Source organism: Plasmodium malariae, assembly GCF_900090045.1.
Source record: "Plasmodium malariae genome assembly, chromosome: 14".
Classification (NCBI taxonomy): domain Eukaryota; phylum Apicomplexa; class Aconoidasida; order Haemosporida; family Plasmodiidae; genus Plasmodium; species Plasmodium malariae.
The window spans coordinates 3,497,686-3,520,170 of record NC_041788.1 but is presented as its reverse complement, the minus strand read 5'-3'; the positions used below and the strand labels follow the sequence as shown (position 1 = coordinate 3,520,170).

General features: G+C 21.8%; 2 protein-coding genes, 2 non-coding genes and 1 pseudogene across 4 annotated transcripts, besides 1 other annotated feature; 3 read left to right on the top strand and 2 right to left on the bottom strand.

Moving 5' to 3' along the window:
* Positions 1 to 4,005: 4,005 nt before the first annotated feature.
* Positions 4,006 to 4,381, top strand: PmUG01_14085500 (conserved Plasmodium protein, unknown function; the record flags this gene model as incomplete). The annotated part of the gene is made up of 2 exons (XM_029008455.1): positions 4,006 to 4,185; positions 4,343 to 4,381. 2 exons carry the CDS (start codon positions 4,006 to 4,008, stop codon positions 4,379 to 4,381), a joined length of 219 nt encoding a protein of 72 aa, XP_028864743.1.
* A 2,313-nt stretch (positions 4,382 to 6,694) lies between these two features.
* Positions 6,695 to 7,287, bottom strand: CHT1 (annotated as a pseudogene).
* Positions 6,695 to 7,287: a sequence feature (chitinase, putative, pseudogene).
* A 3,412-nt stretch (positions 7,288 to 10,699) lies between these two features.
* Positions 10,700 to 18,959, top strand: RON3 (rhoptry neck protein 3, putative; the record flags this gene model as incomplete). The annotated part of the gene is made up of 8 exons (XM_029008453.1): positions 10,700 to 10,823; positions 11,240 to 11,407; positions 11,569 to 11,700; positions 11,803 to 11,928; positions 12,053 to 12,454; positions 12,763 to 13,010; positions 13,191 to 14,435; positions 14,625 to 18,959. The coding sequence occupies 8 exons, from the start codon at positions 10,700 to 10,702 to the stop codon at positions 18,957 to 18,959; spliced, it is 6,780 nt and encodes a 2,259-aa protein (XP_028864742.1).
* Positions 18,960 to 19,933: 974 nt separating this feature from the next.
* On the top strand, positions 19,934 to 20,005 carry PMUG01_14085200.1. The gene has a single exon. It is a non-coding gene (tRNA).
* A 1,595-nt stretch (positions 20,006 to 21,600) lies between these two features.
* PMUG01_14085100.1 lies at positions 21,601 to 21,673 on the bottom strand. Its single transcript has one exon. It is a non-coding gene (tRNA).
* Positions 21,674 to 22,485: the final 812 nt, after the last annotated feature.

The window sequence follows — 22,485 nt, the reverse complement described above, 5'->3', positions numbered from 1 at the left end:
TATTTTTTATCGTTATATTTTACTGATGACTATTTTACTATTCAAATACTTAAGGAATTTTTTTTATTTAACGTTACAATTTCATATTTTCATAATAATTATGGACCATTCATTATTATAATAAAAATATTAATTTATTTTATTTTTTTAACGGCGTTTCACATTTCCTCTTTTTTGACTTTCCTTGTTATTGACACGTTATAAATTACATTTTTAAAAATAGTACTTGCAAGCTTACAGAGTTTAGTATTAACATTTCTAATTACTTATAATTCATGTATTATCTATTAACTAAATATTATCTAATTATTCCGTAATTATTAATATTTTTTTACTATCAAAATATTATATAATTTTATTCTAAAAACATTTGCATTTATGACAGCAGTTTTTTCATTTAAATTTATCGCCTCATTTTTCTGGTTTTACAGGAAAATTTTCAAAAAGATAAACTTCCATTTTTTTCTCATAAAAGTTTTAAAATGTGTGGATAAGGTAATATATATTATGACCATATTTTTATTACTTAAAGCTAATTCTCTTATAAATTCGCTTATTTTCTCTGAATATCTATATGTTTATGCACGTGTGCATAAGTGTATTTATATATAAATATGCACATACATTTATTTTTAAAAACAATTTTAAAATAAAATAAATTCAGAATCTAGAACAAAATTTCATTTCGTTAGATATATATATTCATATTAATATTCAAAAGTGCAATAATGGAATATGTCATTTTTTTTTATTTTACTTCTGACAAAGTTCATTTGTTTTTGATATACTAATTAATAAGAACAAATAAAACGACTTAGTTACCATGTTATGTAATTATTGTTATACTGTTAAAACTATATTTAATTATGAAACTAATTAAAAGAATAATATATACATTAATTAATACTAAATATGGGTGGTAAATTGAATTTTTTTTATTTTTATTTCTTCATATGTCATTTCTCATTTACACATAATCAATAATTGCTTCTTTTATTACCTAATGATTTTTATGGAACGAATAAAGGGAGACTAAAATATTAACAGTTAAAAGTAATGGGTATTGTATTTTATTATTATTATTACTGTTATAATTTTAATTATATTTTTTTTTTCCCGATTACTATTCTCATTAATGAAAAAAAAAAGTTTTTATCTTTCTAGTTTGGAGTAAAACATGGAAAAGAATGTACATTTATACATATACATTGTATTTATGAAAATTCTATTTATTTCTTTTATAATTTATGTAAAATTTCAAATGTGGAAAGTAGCTGCTCAAATTAATGTTAGAGTAAAAATAAAACAGTATTAAAGTAAAAGAAATAAATAAACAAATCCCACAGATTTGTAATTAAATTGCCTAAATATTTTTTCTATAAATGCTATAATTTTACTGCGTGCCAATATATAAAAAATAAGATTCAATCTACAAAAATATATACTATACATTATTCTGATACATCAATGTAAAATTGCGCTTTTTACAATTTAATTGATACATGAATATTCATGCTTACAAAAAAAAAATTATAATTTCATTTTATATTTTTTCAAAGTACCTATTTAGTTTATTCGCCCTTCTTGCATAAAATAAAGTCTCCTATTTATGTTGCTACTTCTTATAAGAGATATTGAAAAAATATACTCATATATATATATAATTTATATATACACTATACATGTATTTAAAGTCTTAGAATATTTTCCAATAAAAGGTATAAAAGAAAAAATATAACATTTCTTTTTTACATATAACCTACTTATGAGAAATTAACATGGGATAATGTTTTATATACATATATAAATATAAACATATATATATATATATTTAATAATTTTTGGATGTATACATATAAATTATTAACAACTTATGGATTCCATGTGTAAATAAATATAAAGATGGGTATATATATGAAAAGATATACTCCTAATATTTCATGTCATCACTACCTTATTATTATTAAAAAAAAAAAAAACTTCTATCTAAAATAAAAAGTATAAAACCAATATATTTTTGTAAATTCTAAAATTTTTTACTCATTAAATAAAATATTACATGTTTTACAAGCATATTAAAAATAAAATCAACTATTTTGGCAATTTTTTTTCATATGTTATAATTATATGTAATTATCAGTTTTCGATAACAAAAAAAAAATAACAGTAGTTCATATATGTTCTTTTTTATTTCCTTTTTTTGTTCTATAAGTTTATTCTCCACGGAATAAACACTACTTTACAACATATATATTATTATCTATGTCTTATTACATATATATAATAATATATTCTAGCATTAAGTGAAATCGTATAGTCTTTTCTTAAAAATTACACAGTATAATATCCAAAAATTAAAAGTAAATCGTACAATTTTCATTTGAATCATTCTAAATTTACTAACAAATTTTATTTAAATTTTGAACAAAAAAAAAATAAAAATTTTAATAAATATATATATTAAAAGTAAAAAATAAAAATTTACATGCAGTAGAAATTTTTAAATTCCTCCTCTTCAAAAATTGAGGATTAAAAAATATAAAAAAATTAAATATTAAAACCTATATATTCCATAAACTAACATGGAATATATTTCACAAACGTAATTAAGTATGATATACTTATAAAAACTAAGACAAAAATAAATAATCCTTTTATATAATATACTTTTTTCCATATAAGTTTTTTTTATTACATTTAAATTCATGTTTATACGTTTGCATACATTAATAAATTCAAATATAAAATTATGGAAAACTTCTCCTAATGTTTTTAATTCTCAATTATAACAATTAAAATAAATAGAAAAAAGAAAATTTAACACAATATTAAAATAGTACAATATACAAATGGATACCAATGCCATAGAGAGTACTTTTAACAAAAAAAAAAAAAAAAAAAAAAAAAAAATTTATTGAAACATAAAAAAATAAAATTTAATGAATAAAATATTAACATATCAAAAAAAATAAAATGAACATACAAATAGCAAAAATATATATATATATATATATATACTAATAAAACATTTTAAGTAAAATAATTTCTTAAAAATTATTAATAATAAAAATAAATCATAACAAATAGAAGTATAAAGAAAATCAAGTATACATAAAAAAAAAATTAATGCAACAGAAAAAAAAATTACATACATATTTATATCTCCGTCATTATATAATAGATTATTTTTATTTTAAATAAGAATATTTTTATCCTCCAATAAGAAATAAATATTAGTATTTAAAAAAAAATTTCTTTTTTGAATAATACAAATAAAAATATATTGTTTTTTTAAAAATAATTTTATGTAAAATAACAAAATAATGATATCCTTAAAAACAGTATAATATAAAAAGTATTTATATATATGTAATTTTTATTTAAATTTATTTTAATGAAGTTTTAAAATAAAATTACTAGTATAAATCCATTTAAATTTTTTAATATAATAATTTTTTAATTTAGTAATTTATTAATTCTTAATTTAATTATTCCTATTTTTTTGAAAAAATACATATAATTTAAAAAAAATATATAAATTTACTTCTTAATTATTCTTTATTTTATAATTCTAAACAATTTCAAAAGTAGTTAATGCATTGTAAAGAACATTTTAGAATATTTGAATTATTAGAAAAATTTTTAGTCCTAAGACACCATTATTAGCTTCGGGTTAGATATATAATATATATGCATATAAAGTTCTTAAGGATATTATTATATTATGCATAAGAAACTTCAAAAAATTTAAGAATATTAATAAAACCAGGTTACATATTTTTTATGGTGAATACTTTTTCTTCATTTATGTATATTATATGCATATTAATTATATGTTTGTATGCGATATGATCCTTTTTTATTATATTATTTTTTATTTTTATTATTTTTTTTTTTTAGTATTAAGTACTATTTTGTTATTTAAAAAAAATAAACAGATGCATATACATATATATAAGAGAAACTTTATATAATTTTTTGAAATAACTTTTTCAGAATTTTAAAATGAGTACCGAAGCAAGTTACAACTCCGAAGTTACATCCACTTTGCACGAAACCTTTGGAAACTATATTTCGAGACTAGGTGCTCCAAATCAGTGCTCTTGTAGTAACGGACTTAATGTATTTCTTGGTTTATTATTATTTAATGTAATGATGTATTTATCATACATTATAGGGAAAAAGGTAAATAACAATAATAAAAAAATATATGTTTTTCTTTCGGCACGCAAGTTGCATAATATATATATATATATACATATATACGTATGTAGTAATTTAATATATTTTTTTTTAATTACATATTATAACACGTATTATTTCTTCTTTTTATTAATTTTAGGAAATATTCCAAAAACTTAAATATCATGGATATTATTAAACAAAATTTTATTTTTATAAGTATGAACCATATTAACATAAATAAGAAAAAGTATTTTCTGTGTATTCCATCAAAATGGAAAATAATGTGCACATATATTTAAGAATAGGCATATTTATATGTCTATATAATGAAAAAAATTATATGTTATGATCTTTTCAAAGATATTTCAGAAATGTTAAAATTCTTTTGCCTTTAGACATATATATTTACAAATTAAAATATTTATATCAACATTTGTCCCAGATGGTATGTACTCTTATTGAACCCTAAGACTTTTGAAAATATACGTTGTTGCAAAACGTTTATCTTTGAAAGCGTCTTTATGTGTAACATTTAGAGAACCTTATTTTTTAAAGAAATATTATAATTTTTTATATATTAAATTCAGTTAGTGTTGTTTTGTTTTTTCTTTTATTTATACAATTAGAATATAAAACTATAGTTTAAAATAAGGCTTTTTTTATTACCTTTTTTAATAATTATAGTTTTTATGTTACACTTTTATATATATGTTTATTTTATTGATTATATGCTCTAATTTACAAAATGTTAAAATGAATATATTCATTTATATTTTATAATTAAATTTTTAATTTTTATTAATTTTTATATATATATATATATATATATATATATGAGCTTTATTTTTTCATAAAAAGTGTATATATGTATATATATACATATATGCATATATATATATATTTCCACATTTTTCATTTATTTGCTTTGGACAATTTTTTTGCATTAAATACATTTATACATTAATTTGGTTGGGTAATAACTTTTTTTTTTATTTGATGAAATCAACTATAGCGTAAACCGAAAACATTGCATTTTGGATATTTTGTAAAGATATGCATATGAACTTAATTATACATATATTTAAGTTTATATTTAGAAAAATATCATGAAAAGTGTTATACATAATATAGTGTAGTATGACTTCTTAAAGAGAAATAATTTAATTTCTTTTTATTAAAAACAATATTGGATGTTTATATATAATAAAGACCTAGAAAACAGTTTCACTTGGGGGACGTAGTAAATCCTTGTATACCATATATATATATTAGATAAATGTAGAAATACATTAATATATTTTTACTTAAATCTAGTATTTTATTCATTAATAAACTATGCATAAAATAGCTAATATAGGTTATATTAACTGTGTCCTTATACAAGGGTGAATATATCAAATTAGTAATAATAAATTCTTGAATATTTTTACATTATTTAAAAAAATTGTTATATATTTCAAATAGATAGCCGAATAATAAAATTATTATTTATAATCCCTTGTTTCCTTACTTCAGTGCAGAATTATCTGTACATATTTATGCATACGAGAAAAAATATACATTCTACCGTGGTCAAAATTAACATGAAGTAATTAAACATTTTCACATTTGGTGCTTTAGTAAACTCCTGTTATATCCTTTTAGGTGTTATTCTATTTTTATTCTCTTTAAACATTTTATGAAATAGGGTTAAAAATTACATTTATTTAGTGATATGTTACTCTCATTTATGAATGTTTAATTTATATATATCCATTCGTTATTAACAAATTTACTAATGTGTAATATACAATTGACGTATTTATAAATCAGAAATTTAAATGATACTTTTAAAGAAAAAAAATTATATGTTTTATTGCTATCTATGAATAATTATTACAAAAGTAAAATAAATATATTCAACAAGATGAATGAACTGTTTTTTTTGTGAACTATAGATATAGGAGTATTCCAATATAAACAAAATTAATTATATACGTGTAAAAATTTCATTTAACAGGAGACTTATACAAGGTTATTTTTTAACGTATACCTAGGTTTCTAAATGTTAGTTGTATGTTCTTCTCGTAGCATAATTTTAGTCACTGAAAATATCGTAACAAATATAGCACTTTCTACCCTGTTTTTTACTCGTAAATAGTTCTACATTTGTTTTCAAAAAATGGATCAGCATACAATTACATGCATTCCACTGTGCACATATATATATATATATATATATATATATACGAAGTGAAGGTACTGTTTTATTCGTGTCTTATAAGGTGCATTATGTCTTTTATACTCAAATAGAAATCAAGCTTTTTTTTAAGAGTATGTTCGTTAAAAATATTCTTCCTTTATATTTAATAAACCAATTACTAAACATAAAATAATTCCAAGGTAGTTATAAAAGGGATTAATATATAATCACTTAATGAACAAATACCATTTACTTGTCTTACTTAAATATATCACGAAGCTTTTTATAGATCTTAGCTTCTTATCGCTTTCAGAAATGTTCATTTATATTTGTATGATTTTAATTTAATTTAAAAAAAAAAAAAAAAATTATAATGATGTGCACTGTTTAAATTTCCAAATAAGCCATTTGATTAGTAATCACTATTAAGGTCATAAAATTCTAATTCAATGTCATAATATGCAACTTTATCAACGAATTTAAAGTGACAACTAAAGCATTTAATTGGTATATTTATCCTATTGATAAAAGCAGAATAATATCCGGACGTACTTTTCATAAAATTATTACATTATCAAAATACTCATTAATTCCTATATACTCTAAACCTTTTAATGATTTAAAAAGTGCTGGTGTTGTAATAATAGAATTAATACTATCGCAAGAAGGATTCATCTTAGAGATAAAGATGTATTAAAGGTCAAAATGGGAATCGATATATTTCAAGTTGTAGTTATATGATATCCATGATGGTGTAATATCTTTGATAATTTCCTGCCTTTTTTATAGCATATAATTTCTCTTAAATTTTTTTTTTTTTTTTTATACATTAGGTCTTAAATATCCTCTCACAATCTTATAATGTGTATTTATAAAAAAACACAGAAAAAAAAAAGAAAAATACTAATCTTACTGCAGAATTTTTCATTTTTTTAATGTTGGATATAAATTAAAAATTCCGAATGTCACTCTGATACTACAGAAATGAATGATGAAAGGAGTTAAGAATTAAAGTTTAATAAGCTTAAAAATTAAAGGATAAAAATCTTAAATATTAAAGGATAAAAAGTTTAAAGATCAAAGGTCAAAAAGCTTTAAATATTAAAATATAAAAGGAAATAAAAATTTTATGATAAAAAACTGAATTATTAAAAAAACAAAAAAATTTTGTATTCCAATAACAAAAAGCAGTTAATTCGTGAGCACTATAAATTATTTTAAACAAACCTACATAAAATTAAAAGGAATAATAATGAAAATTAATTAAATAAAAAAAAAAATAATAAATTGTTCATTTTTTTTAAGAATAATTTGATTCTTATTATATGTTGTATAAATTTTTTCATTAAACATATTTAAGCATCGTACTATTTTTAATCTGTTTTTGTTTTCTGTTTTTAACTTTCAATGATTATTACTTGTAAAATATTTTTCTTTTTATATATCACAAAATAATCATTAAGCTCATAATTCCTTATGTTTTCACAATATGTGAATCAGAATATTGAAGTACACTTTTTATTAAAGTAATTATAACAAAATATAAAATCCTTGCAAAATAAAACGAAAAAAAAAATAAAAAAAACTTCTCAATAAAGTCAGGACAAAAATACACATTTTTCCTATTTATTACGTATTCTTCATAACAGTCACACGCGAACACTTTCATCTCATACGATATTTTGCACTCTTGGGTTTTCTTTGGTACCTTTTATAAATTTTTTTAAAAATGTATAGCCCTCAGATATAATAAAAAAATGAGGCTCTCATATATAATTACAAATAACATATTTATAACAATTATACAAGTAATTGCGCTACATTTTGAAATTCACTTATTAAATAAGAGTTTACTTATTAGCAAGTAATGAATACTAAAGGAAAACAATATTAATTTTAAATTAGTGTTAATATTTTTATAATATATATGCAGAAAAAGGGGAAAAAGAAAACCGTTTTATTCGAACATCCATTTAAAAGCCTAAGGTAAAAGAAATAAATATTGCGAAAGATATAAAAAAACTGCAAAAGATTAAATTAATTACATATATCTCTCAGTTGAAGAAAAATGTAGAAACTACCATACTTGTTCATATAAAAATATAATTATTCAAAATTTTAGAAAAGCATCATGCTAGTTCACATGTTTATTTAATAAAGCCTCTAAAACTAAATTTTTTGTTAAGTGTTTTCTTTTTATTTTTTATGTTGTATTTACAAAATAAAGAAAATTATGCCTCAAGGTTACTTATTAATACGTAAAATGAAAACATATGACTTTTATGAATTCACTGTTTTATTTTAATTTTATATAAAAAAGAAAATATTATTTACCAAAAATTTTCCTTTGTTCTTATGTGTTATAATGAATAATAAATTAGTATAACAATATTTGATTCGACAGATAATAAGCAAGGATTGCCTTTATTATTTTATTAACAAGAAATATAACGCCTTATATATTCATTAAATTAACTTTATCCTATTGTGCTAGATATATGAGTTAACACTTCTTTTATTGTTCTAACATGAACGGAATACGCTAACTTCTGTATGCAAATAAAATATCTATAATTAATGAAGTTATTAAAAATAAGCAAAAGTGGTATTAAATAAATCTTAGTAGTTAAGACGAATTTTAAAATTTGTTCGAATATTTCTGAACTACAACTTTTCAGAGGTTATAAAAGATTTTAAAAGGCTGTTTAAATCTGTAATGCCTAATAGTGCAATAATTTCGTTTTTTAATTTTATCCGTTTTAAAAAAATTTAATACGTATAATTATCCTACAAGTATTCGAGTGTATTATAAAAGAAATATTATAATAATATTTTATTAAAAGTTGCACATGTATTAGATTTCTCAAATATTCCAAAAAAAAAATAAAATAAAATAAAAATTTTAAGTTCTTGTTAAATACTTGCAATATATCAGAGTTTTTTTTTTAATCTTGAAAAAAAAAATAAGAAAAAAACTAAATATTTAATTTTTAGTTAACTATTAGCAGACATTTTACAAGGTCTAAATTTGTAAATGTCCCAAATTGTTCTACAACTGAAAACTCTTTAAAATTAAAATATTTAATATATATTAAGAAATTAATATTCTATTAAAAATTTTATGAAGGAAAAATTTAGACCTGTTGCACACCCTTTAAAATGAAAAACTGTTGCTCATATCAATATTATTATTAGAAGATTAATTTAAAACATTAAACAGTTTTCTTTTTTTTATTTTATAATTATGTATCTAAAAAAAAATAATTAAAAATGTGAAGAATTCATAGAAAAAAAGTTTTTTACAGTTTATTAAAAATACAAAGTCTTACATAAAAATAGATTTATTATATCCATTATAAAAAAGGAAAAAAGAAAAATGGTTTTATTCGTATTCATCTGTAATAATAATAATGGTCCAAAGAAGAAAAAATTCCTTCATTTTAATTAACTTGCAAATTATACCCCAACAAAATACAGTTTAAGGAACGTATATTTAAAAAAATATGTTTAATTAAAAAGTTGTATGAAAACACGGCAAAAACAGATTGCACTTTAATGCATATTAACATATATATTTTTTTTTTTATTATTTCTTAATGATAATTGTATTTTATTATATTGAATTTTAAATATATAATTTTTACTTCATAGACATATCCTTACTCATCTAAATAAAATTTTTCTTCACTAATTACCGATATCCTAAATTTCCTACACTTTAACATTTTAAAAAGGATATCTGTCTATTTTCTCAGAATAATATTAAATAATTTTATTATTTCATACGAAATAATTTATACATATTTTGTTTCTTTTTTTGTAACTGTAATTTATCCGTGAATGAAATATACAAAATAATTTAAAGAATGCACATGTATTTTAAAGACTAGAAATACAATTACTTTTTCTTTTGTTTTTTATTCCTTTTATAATTCTAAATGACATTAGTTTTTGTATATTAATATGTCCTAAGATTTAATTTTCGTTTTATATTTTTTAATATGTACTTTTAATTTTTTTTTTTTTTCTATCAATATTATGCATAATAGTGTGTATTTTTTAAAAAAATCTTTTGTATTGTGCATTGTTACTTTTGCAAACTCTCCCATAATGTTTAGAACTAATTATATTTTGTTCACAAATTTTTTTGCCTATTATCTTGTAAAAATTCTTTATTCCATTTCGTTGTAGATAAATATGTACATATAGATATGTATATATATATTGTTATGTTATTTAAATTATTTCTTTACACCATATATAACATTTAAAATATCATTTGAAAAAATTTGTGCATAAAAAGATAAAACGGTAGAAATATTCTTTTTTGCAATGAATAAGTACTGGCTTTGTATTTCTTCAATTTACTTATTCCTAAACATACTTTCAAAATGTAAAGAATTAGAGAATAAAAGCCTTACGGTTTTGGCCAATTATAAATATTATAATGATTTAGGTTAGAAAAAATATATTTAACGATACTAACATATTTGCTTAATAGCTAGCGTTAATTTTTGGTTACCTTCTTTTTTATAGATATTTTTTTAATTGTCAGCATTTCGTAAAATGTGTGTAACTTCGTCTAATAACAAACATTTTAGCTTTTATATTTAAACATATTTATTAGAGAAGTAGACTACTGCTTATATTTATTTTGTAAACCACGTCTTTTCGTAATTCTTTTTTTTATTTTTTTTTTTGATTTTTATCTTTTTGACATATAAAGCGCAATATATTATAAAAATGGATTAAAAGAATATACACATTTACCTAAGGCACGTATGCACATCCACAAACACAAGTGTGCAATTGTATATTTATAAACACATATAACAACGTTAACCTTTTAACAAATGCTTTAATTTTCTTCAGGGAATAATAGTAAAAATAGAAGAACAAAAGGAAGACACAATATTAACAATAGTAATTGGTCAAACAATAATGAATATTCTTTTTTATCCTTAAAGGCTAGTTCTATATTTAACCAGCACTATGTTGCAAAGTTAATCAATACAGTATTATATAAGGGACTACATACCCGTAAGAAAAAAAGAAAAAGATAAAATTATATAAATATTTATTTTTTTTGTATTTTTGGCTTCAAATTATGTTGAATCTTTAAAAAGAAGTATTGGATATAAATCAGATACAATATATAAATATTTTTATTTTACTTTATTTTTTTTTTTTTTTTTTTGCAGATGGGTACTTTCACCGTAATCCGGCTGTATATGAATCTCTTTCAAGAACTAACTTTTTTTTCTATTTAACAGTATTAAATAAGGAAAATGTGAAACGTATTGTCAAATTAATATCTAGAGCTCATAGTGCAAGTAATGGAAAAAAAAAATGGAAAAGAAAATAAAGCATTACATAAATATATATGTAAGCATATACACATTAAATGAATATCACATTTTTACTTTTATATATAGAGAATAAAAAGTATGATGTATTTAAGAAACAGTTAATGTATAATTTCAACTGCCCTGATTTTCAAATCGATGATGTTATTAAAACTGAAATGGACCATGCTCTTATAACATATAATAAAGCAAAATGTTAGATAATATAAAAATAAAAGATATAAAAAATACCAAAATTTGAAAAAATAATAAACAAAGAAAATTTTCTTTCCTTCTTCAATTTTTTTTTTTTTTTTTTTCTTTTTTTCCTATTTTCAAGCTGATTCTTATTGGGGTATGATTGATGCATTAAAAAGTGATGGATTGTTATTGGCTAGAACATTTATGTCCGTGTCTTTTGCTCAGAGTCTTAGGGGTATAATTGGGCTTATAAATCATGAATTGATAGATCTGTGTTTTTCAAATGCTTATTTATACAATAACATAGCATCTTTTGACAAGCTTCTTATGAACAATATTTTCGGAGTAATTATGTCCTATGTTTTTAAATCATTTCTACTGTTTTTTTACCCCCTGGTTATGCCATTCCGTGGAGCTTTTGCCTTTGCTATGTCATCATTTTGTATTACACAATTGAGTAAGATTATGTTTGCTGTCTATAGAAATGTCAAACGACTCTACCGAATATCTTACAGAAAGATGTTTTACGCAATTTTAAAAAGTAAGAAACTACCTCCTGTTAACAAGAAGAAACATTAACATAAATAAATAGACATAAATATATAAACATAAATATATAAACATAAATATATAAACATAAATATATAAACATAAATATATAAACATAAATATATAAATACATATATACATGTACATATACATAAGCACACAAAGAAACATACATAAGTACACGTACACAAACACACATACACCGTTATACAAGGATATATGCATTCTCGAGTGTGCACTCTATGCATATTTTTGTGAAAAATATATTCTTGTTATCTTTTGTTTTTCTCTGATCCTTAGTAAATATATTAAAGCACCCAGATCTTCAAGAATACGCTATGAAATTGCTACAAGGAGATTCCTTAATTCTAGTTTCTAAAATTTGGAAACTCTCTTATGTAAATGTTACAGATCATTTGTCTGGAAAAAATTTATTTCCTGTTCTAAACAACTTATTTGAAAAAAATCTCGGCACAGGGTTTTTTGATTTCAGTCATTCTTTATTTAAATATGTTACAGACGCCTTAAATGATTTAAAATTATTAAATGTAAGCTTGAAACCTTCTCCAATGCAAATCTACATACATGCGTATATATATATATTTATTTATTTGTTTATTTATATTTATTTATACGTATATGCGAAAAATTCTAGAATGTAAATATTACTTTTTCTTTTTGTTTCGATTGTGTGTTGTTTAATCTATGCATTCATTTAATTTTTACAGACGAAAGATGGGGAACTGGATAAAGAAACTGTACTAAAAAGTGAAACGTTTAAAAAGGTTCTATTGATTCTTCAGATTACTAGAAGAACACTATACTATGAAGAATCATACATCAAATTAGCTGTTTCAAATATATTAACAAAATTCTTTACCTTAATATCAGTTAATATAAATTATATTAGTAAAATGAACCCTAAAGAATTTTTTCAGAACGATTTAGATTCAGAATTTAAATATATATATGAAGATCAAATATATGAAACATATTTACAAAAAATTTCTTCAAATATAGTTAGAAAACCATTTATAAAAAAAAATATAAGAAGAATTAATAGAGGTAGCATTGAGTTCACATTGTCTCTTATTAAGATAAAACTGCTCCATTACAAACCTTCTTTAAATTTCCCTTACTCCAGTTTATATTTTGATGAGAAATTAAAGAAACAGTTAAATAGTTCAATGAAGTTATTAATTAAGGGTGCAACTGGAATTATATCTGGTCTTGTTAATTACGGAGAAAAATTCAAACTTCTGAAGAGTTGTCCTTTAGAATTAGCTAAAAAGTTGAACCAGCCATGCAATTATGAATCTTTTGAAGTAAAGAAATTATTGTTTCCTCTAAATATTTTTATTAATCTCTTAATTCCACTATTTTTAGAATATAATGATGTACTAGTAGATAAAAAAGTAATAACAAATATGGTTAATTTTTTTAGTGTTATTACTGATTCAAAAGAATTATATTTATACGAATATTTGAAAAATACTGTTGATACAATAAAAAGGTCAGAAAATGCTGAATTAGTAGATATAAATTACGATGATGAAATAAATAAAATAATACATAATGAAATTCACAAAGTATTAGACGAAGTGAACACTGAAAAAATTAATTCTTTAAAGTTTCATAGTTATACGATGAAAGATGAAGGTTTATATTTACATAATAAAGAAGGACGTTTATATAAATTTTCATTTAATCAAAATAATAGAAAGGAATTTTTTTTAAAGTCATTGAACTTATATACTTTTAGAAATCCACTGATGCATCAAGTACCATATATTAAATTTGAGCCATTAAATAGCAACAATGGTAATTTGATAGTAGGTTCACATGCTGACAAATATGAAGGAAAGTTAACTCAGTGTTATATGTGTTTAAAAGAAGACAACGACACTTTAGTTGTTGATGTAATTCATCACATTCTATGGGCATCCGGAGTTGATCAATTCAGTTCTTTAATTGTTAATTTGAATAAATTTATTATTATATAATATTTTTATACCTACACATATGTATATATATATAAATACTTACATATAAATACTAATATAAATACATGTTAGTATGTACATATAAATATTCATATAAGTATATGTATTAAGGCTCATATATTTATACAATAGACTTTTTTATTTCTTCACTTTTTATAGTTTTCTTCCATGATTGGAGCAGTTAAGCAATATTTTCATCAAGCTCTATCGTGGAAAAGGGCTCTTCTAAGCATGGTCCCCACAGAGTTTTATGAAGTTCACAGATTATATATGGAAAAAACATCCAAAGAAAAAGATAGATCTCAAAATTATTTTTTAAAAAAAATTAGAAAATATAGGTTTCAGTTCAATAAGGTAACCTTTTCGCGTATGTTTAAGACATTTTTAGAAAATGTTTTAAATAAAATAAATTTCTTTAATACAGAAGAGTCCGTCATTATATTGGTGATGTCAGCATTGTATGCTCTTTATAAAAATATTGAAAAAAATGAAATTCCTGTAAATGAAACATATAAATTATATCAGCAAAAATTGTTAGAAGCATATAATCCAAAAACTAGTTACGCATATAATTATGAAACTTACACTATGAATAAAATTAAAAGCTATAATGAACATAATAAAATAAAAAAATATGATGAGCTTCCAAAAGGTAATAATAATAATAATGATAACAGTAATGATGGTAGTGGTGATATTAGCAATGATAACGGTAATGATAATGATAATAATACTAATAATATGGGTGACAAGAAGCAGGAGGATATTAATGCAGAACTAACTTTAGAAGATGAAATTGTGAAGAGCACAAAATATTTACGATATGAAATAGAATCTAGGGAACATGAAAAAAAAAAAATTATTGATCATATAACGACTCTATATGGAGAAATACCAAATATTGAAAAATTCCAAGATTTACCTTCACAGTGTTATTTTTTACTCTATTATGATTATAGTTCCTTTATGATGGAAAACATAATGGGAATAGATGATGTAATGAACAATATTAAGAAAGAAAAAATAAAAATAAAGGGTGTTAAAAATTTAAATCATATACAAAATACAGGTACCAAATTTGCTACTATTGGACAAACAGATTTAATAAAGATACTTTGTGGAACACATTTATTTTTTAAGAAAGAACATATTCCTCTTGACGATATGTATAGATTTGAATATGGCAATGATGTTGTGAGACATCTGTTAATCATTATGTCTCTATTAAGAATAGAGAAAAAAAATAATAGACATTCATGGAAAAGATTTTTAGCTTTAGAAGAATATTTAGATCAAAGAAAAAAGTATTTCAAAACACCTCTAAAATTGTTATACTTAAAAATGTTAAATGTTAAAAGAGTTGTTGGATATGCTAGGAAAAAGGCATTAATGACTTTAGGTAAACGAATTAAAGGCAAAAGATTAATAAATATAATGAGATATACAAGATTTTTTGAAATTATAGAAAATGCTGAAGTTATTAATGATTTCTACCCACATTCATATATAAAATTTGAAGATATTTTAGTTTTTTCTAACGTTTTTCAAAAATTTAAGTATCCTCTTATAAGATATACAGCAGACCAACAAAATGTTAAAGAGATGCTGAATAATTTTAAGTTGGCTCCAAATACATCAGTAAATAATGAAAAATATATATTACGAATTTTTAGACTTATAAATTTAATAATTAAGCAGAAGTTTTCTATGGACTTATTTAGTATTAAAAAAAATGACAATTATTTTTCTTCACAATTTCTAGAAAAGAGTGAACATATCCTGAATAAAATTCATTTCGATCAAAAGATAGAACAGTATTTATCTCAGTTAATTGGATTTTTAAAACTTTTATCAGATATGAAATTTACAAATTTCTTATTTTTGAGAAATTTATATATTTTCATAAAATTTTACGCAGCAACAGATGATCTAGATTATTCAATAAGATTTTCATCCATATATTTGTGTAACAGAAATTACTTGAATTTTATTTTAAATTCAATATTAGAATTTGAAACATTCAAAAAATTTATTCAAAAACTGAAAGATAATAATGACTTGAAAAAATATCCTATAGATCATTTAAATTTCCAAGTGCAATGTTATGCTTCTGATAATATTAAAACTTATAGAGCTTCAACAACGGATTTAGAAAAATTGGCTCGTTATAATGAAATTATGGATTATGATGTACAAAATTTTTATAAAGATTATTTATTATTAGATTTATTTTATGATGATATAGATATAAAAGGTCTAGATACGTATTATCAAAAAATTGATCAAGAAGATCAGAAAAATGTAGGTAAAACATCAAGTATATATATTGCTGGGTCAAAAAACGTAGCTTCTAATGTTTTAGCACATGATATAGCCATGATAAATGAAACAGTTCAAAATTATATATATCTAGAAAAATTCTTACAAAAATCTAATGTCCCAATAATCCCCTTTGAAGGGTTTACTATTGCACCTGATGTAAATAACATTGATGTGTATTTTACAAACAAAGCTACAACAGCACCTTTTTACAGTAAAAATATTTTGGATCAGTTTTATATAGTTGGGAAGGCATTTACTAATGAATATTTTCAAAAAGTGAAATGTTCCTTTGTTAACTATCCTTTCTTTTTGTATTATTGGTTTATCTTAAATCCAGGAAAACCAAATATTGAATCTATGAGCAAAACAGGTTTGGTCAAAGAAGATGATTTAAAACCTAAATCAAAAGAAGCTAAAGAAGAAGAAGAACAATTAATAGATGAAAAAATTGTTACAGATATATTATCTGCAAATTATGCGGATGAAGAGATAGATAATGAAGACCTAATGTCGGAAGCTTCAACATCCGAGGGAGAAGATTCCGAATTAGATGAAGGATATATTAGGAAATCATTTGAAAAGAAAAATAAATTCGTAAGTAATTCAAACTCAGAACAATATATCGCATCTGATAATGATACTCTATCAAATGTAAGTGAAGATTCATCTAGTAGTGCAGATTCAACAACAACTGATGAATCATATAAAACTGTAAACTCAGATGTAAATATAGCATCATACAAAAGTGCAAACTCAGATACACTTACAGAATCAGATAAAACTTTACCTAAATCTCAATCTTTTCTTGATACTTCAAATTTTATTAAAGAGGGATGGAACGAAAACAATAAAAATTCTACATACACCCTTATGGAAAAACAAAATAAAAATGAAAAAGATGATGATATACTAGATGAAAAAGAAGGAGATCAGAATACTTTATTATATAAAAATTATAGTAACTGTGGAGTTTCAGATGACATGCATAATGAAAATATGTCAAAAGAATATGAAATGGATAAGATACAAAATGAAAATGATGTTAATTTCCTTCAGAAAACAGAAAAGCCCACATTTTCATTTGATTCTACAATGATAACAGAAAAATATGTAAGTGCTAACAACGGAAAACATGGCTTTTTTAATAGATCATACAATATGTATATTCCTAAAACCAGTATTTATAGAAACTTTCATCTAGTAATAAAGGTTGTACACTCAGTTATTTCATTAAACAAGTTTTCTGTGTTCACTCCAGTAGAAATTATAAAAAAAGGATTAACTATATTAAACAAAAAAAGAAGATATATAAAACAAAATATGAACCCATTTATTAATAAAATGATATTAGATATAAATGATACAGTACAAAAAATTAAGTCTACTAGTGAAAAGGGATATAATTTACCAAAATCGGATTTATTTTCTTTATATAAAATAGTCGAATTTCAGTTATTCAATCAATACCTTATCTATCCTCCTTTAAAAAGATTAAAACAAACGGAGTTGAAATATATTTTAGATGTTATAAATGAGGGGTATTATTACTATATAAATAAATTAGTAAAACAATTAAGGGAAGATCTTGTAGTTAAGGATAATATTGCACGAACTCTTTCCAGTTTCAAAGAGTATACAAGTTTCTTTTTTGATGAAGGTACAGTTAATTTGTTTTATCAAATGTTCAAAGAATCGATTACTTGTAAAAATGTAAAATGCTTTGATTTCTTGTTTAATGACTTCATTAGTCGATATTATAATAATACAGTAATGAGTATAACAAATGACGATAATACTTTTCAATCACTCGCAAAAATATTTAAGGAAAACGATACTTTAAATTCATTACGTGAAGATATTCAGAATATATATATTTCTTCAGAAAAAAAGTCAAATGAAACAGAACATAATGATTTGGAAAGTACTGCGTCTTCTAAACCTAAAATAACATATGAAGATTTAGTGTTAAGTTCACTTCAATTTCCAAAAAAAATAGAACCATGGAATTGTGTTTTCACTTTATTCAATATAAAACATTTATATATGAATGTTGGTTACCTTCTACTAGGAGGTAAATATAGATTTAAATTGTTTAAAAGAATTTTTGCACACACATTTGAAATTTTTGGATGGCTCAGGAAAAATAAAAAAAACGAAATATATATTCCTTGAGGTTTTATTTGTTAATATCTTTTAGTTGTTAAACCATTAAATTTCATGTAATCTTAGTGTGTGTTACAATGGTGTTTTGTGTATGTATGCTTGGGTATATTTACATATATATATATAGAGAGATATGGATCGTTACAGAAATATACATACGCTTAAAAATCCTTAAATATACTACATAAGCAGATGTATATTTATATCAAAAATGTTTCATTAACTTAAGCATAGTAGTAATGCAATAACACAAACATCTGCAGTATATTATATATTTTATTTATCCATTCCTATAAGGTTTCGTAAAGGTACACAGCAATTTGAGTTAACGAGGAATCGTTTTTCCATTTTTTTTTTATATGACTTCGTTTTTTTGTTTTTGTGCTTTGTTTTTTTGGCAATTCTTTTTAGCTTTTTGAATTTTCTTTTTCCTTTTTCTCATTGTGTTTTCTTTTTATAACAATTTTCTTTTAGATAGCTATTATCTTAAATTTAATTTTTTATATTATTAAAAAAGTCAATTTGTAATAACATCGGTTGTAGTTAGCACTATGAAATGTACATATATATATATATATATATATATTATTTTTTTAAGAGTTTATACAAACAAAATATTATTTACTTTAATAAGTATGATTAAAACCGACTACTGTGAGCAATATAACAGTTAATTATTTCATTATATTAATTTCATGTATATACATATATATATAATATATATGACCTAAAGGAAAATATTTTCTCACTTCTAAATCACTCTGTTTCGTAGTACTTTTATTATGCTTTAATTTATTAACTACAAATAAAAGAGTACAATTTAGAATATATTTTTGGGTTAAGTATTCTTAATATAACATTAACTGTTAGTAAAATAAATATTGTATAAATTAGAAAAAAATGTATCAAACAATATCTCATAATATAGAGTTTTTAATAATGATCACATAAATAGATGAATACACATATAAATGAACTCACAAGGTTTCGTAGTGTAGTGGTTAGCACTGAGGACTTTGAATCCTCCAACCCGGGTTCGAGTCCCGGCGAGACCTTTTATATGAATGTCTAAAAGGTTTGAAAAAAAAATAATTTTGATTGCTTTTATATATATTAATTTTCTTTCGACAAAAGAAATATATGCATACTTCAGTAAAAAACAAATTTTTGTAGCTTTAATTTTTTTGCGCATTAAAAAATAGTACTTTTTTTTTAATTTTTAATATTGAGAAAGAAAAATAAGTGAATAAATAACCGTGCCAATACACAAAAAAATAGCAAGTTAAAAGTAAAAGCGTGAAAGAATGTTTCAGATATACACCTGAAAAAAATATAAAATCTTATTTTTAGTTATATATAATAAATTATTTTTTAGCAAATTTTAGCAAAAATAGAAACAGATCAATAATTTAACATTTTAAATTTAATATAATGATCCCACAACAAAACGGATATTCTTATTTTATTCTTTATGAAGTACATAATTACAGAATAAATGACATGTATAATAAATTGATACGTAAAAAATATTATATACAAAATATTTATATATAATAAAACATAAATTACCTCTTACAATATAATAAAAACTCTTTTTATGTATTAACAGTAAATTATGAATTACCATATTATGTTTTTTCTAATCTTTTAACATACAATAATTTATTTTTAAATAATATGCAAATATACAATGCGAATTACACACATTTTAAGTATTTTCCCAAAAAAATATCTTTGGTATCGTGTTATCACATTGACATAATACGCATTTATAAAAATAAAAATATGTACTTGAACTAGTTCTGTACTAAAAACAAAAAAAAATATTATTGTAGATATTACGCAATATTTAATGTAAGAAAACTTTAGAAAAATAAAAAAGTTCCTATTACACTGTAAATTAATGAAAATCATGTTAATTATATTAAATTAAAATTTACATTTTCTATAATTCCTTTTATGTAAATAATATTAAAAATATATATAAAGGTATATTAAACATTCATTATAATTAACGGCAAAAAGATATTATCCATTTAACACTATATGACCCTCAAAAGTACTTAAATTTCGTTAATAGTATGAAGTTCATATTTAATTATTTTTTAATCTAATTGTATAAAAGGAGAAAAAAAGGTTCAGTAACTGCAAAAGGCACATGTTTCATTTCACTGTGTGAAAATATGTATATGTATATTTTATTCCTTCTAACGAAAAAGTACATGTTATCCAATATTATTTTGTGCTCATGTTTGAATTTAAACATAACAAACTTTGTGCGAATTAAAAAAAAATATATATTTTTTTTTTATGATTACATAACCTTTTTTGATAAATCCGCAAAATTTTAATAGAAACTATAACAATACTTAGAAGTTTGATAAATTTAACAGGAAAAGCTAGTTTAATATTTATCTTTTTATACAATTATTCGAACATAACTTGTAAGCAGACTACTGAATATTGTTAAATAAGTAAACTAATTTTAATGTAATCAAATTAAATTAAAAATACTATAAGGAAAAAATAAAATACATTGATGTATTTATAGATTTTCTTATTGTTTACCTGTACTGCACAAATATTCTTTCATTATTACATTATATGTATTAAAAAAAATAATTAAAATTATATTTTATTAACATAAATATACGGGCACCGAGGATCGAACTCGGGATCTCCTGCGTGTTAGGCAGGCGTCATAGCCACTAGACCATGCCCGCTCCCTATAAACATTTTATTTTAAAAACTTAGTACCATATTAACTTTTTTCGGACATTCTTACGTCTACAATATATATACATAAATATATATATATGTATATAAACTTACAAAATATGTATTTTGTCGTAATGAAAAAAAAGTTTTACAAGTACTTTATGAACTATTACATTAAAAAAAAATTACTTACACATAACTAAAACAATTGATTAAACTCATACATTAAATTAATACTAATGAAGTAACTACTACCAAACGGGAATTTAATTTGTTAATACATTTTTTTCTTTTTTAAACAATTTACCTATAAAATTAAAAAATTATAAAACGTTTATTTTGCATTTCTGTATAATGTCGATAAGTATCAGTTTGATGTTATTTTTTTTTTTTTTTTAAATACAAAATAAAGAAAAGAACGAACAGTTTAAATTCTTAATAAATTTTTTTTTATTTTTTTTATATTTGTTAATATGCAACGTTTTCATAGACGTACTTTTACATTTTAATATCTTATAGTCAAAACAAGTCATTTGTGAACGATAAGGGTATAATTTCTATTATTTTAATAAAATCTAAAGTACATTCGTTTCACTACAAAAGCATTTTTTAAAAAAATAATAACATTATATATATTTTTAAATTTATAAGGCCGATAAAATGAAACGAAATTTTTATTCTTTGCGGATCTGCTAAAATTGAGCAACTTCATACCAAAAAAAGGAATATTTATTACTCTATTGATAAAAAGAATAGTCACATATATAAATGTGCTAATGTGTTTACATGCTTGTAAGTTATTAGAATGACAAAACTT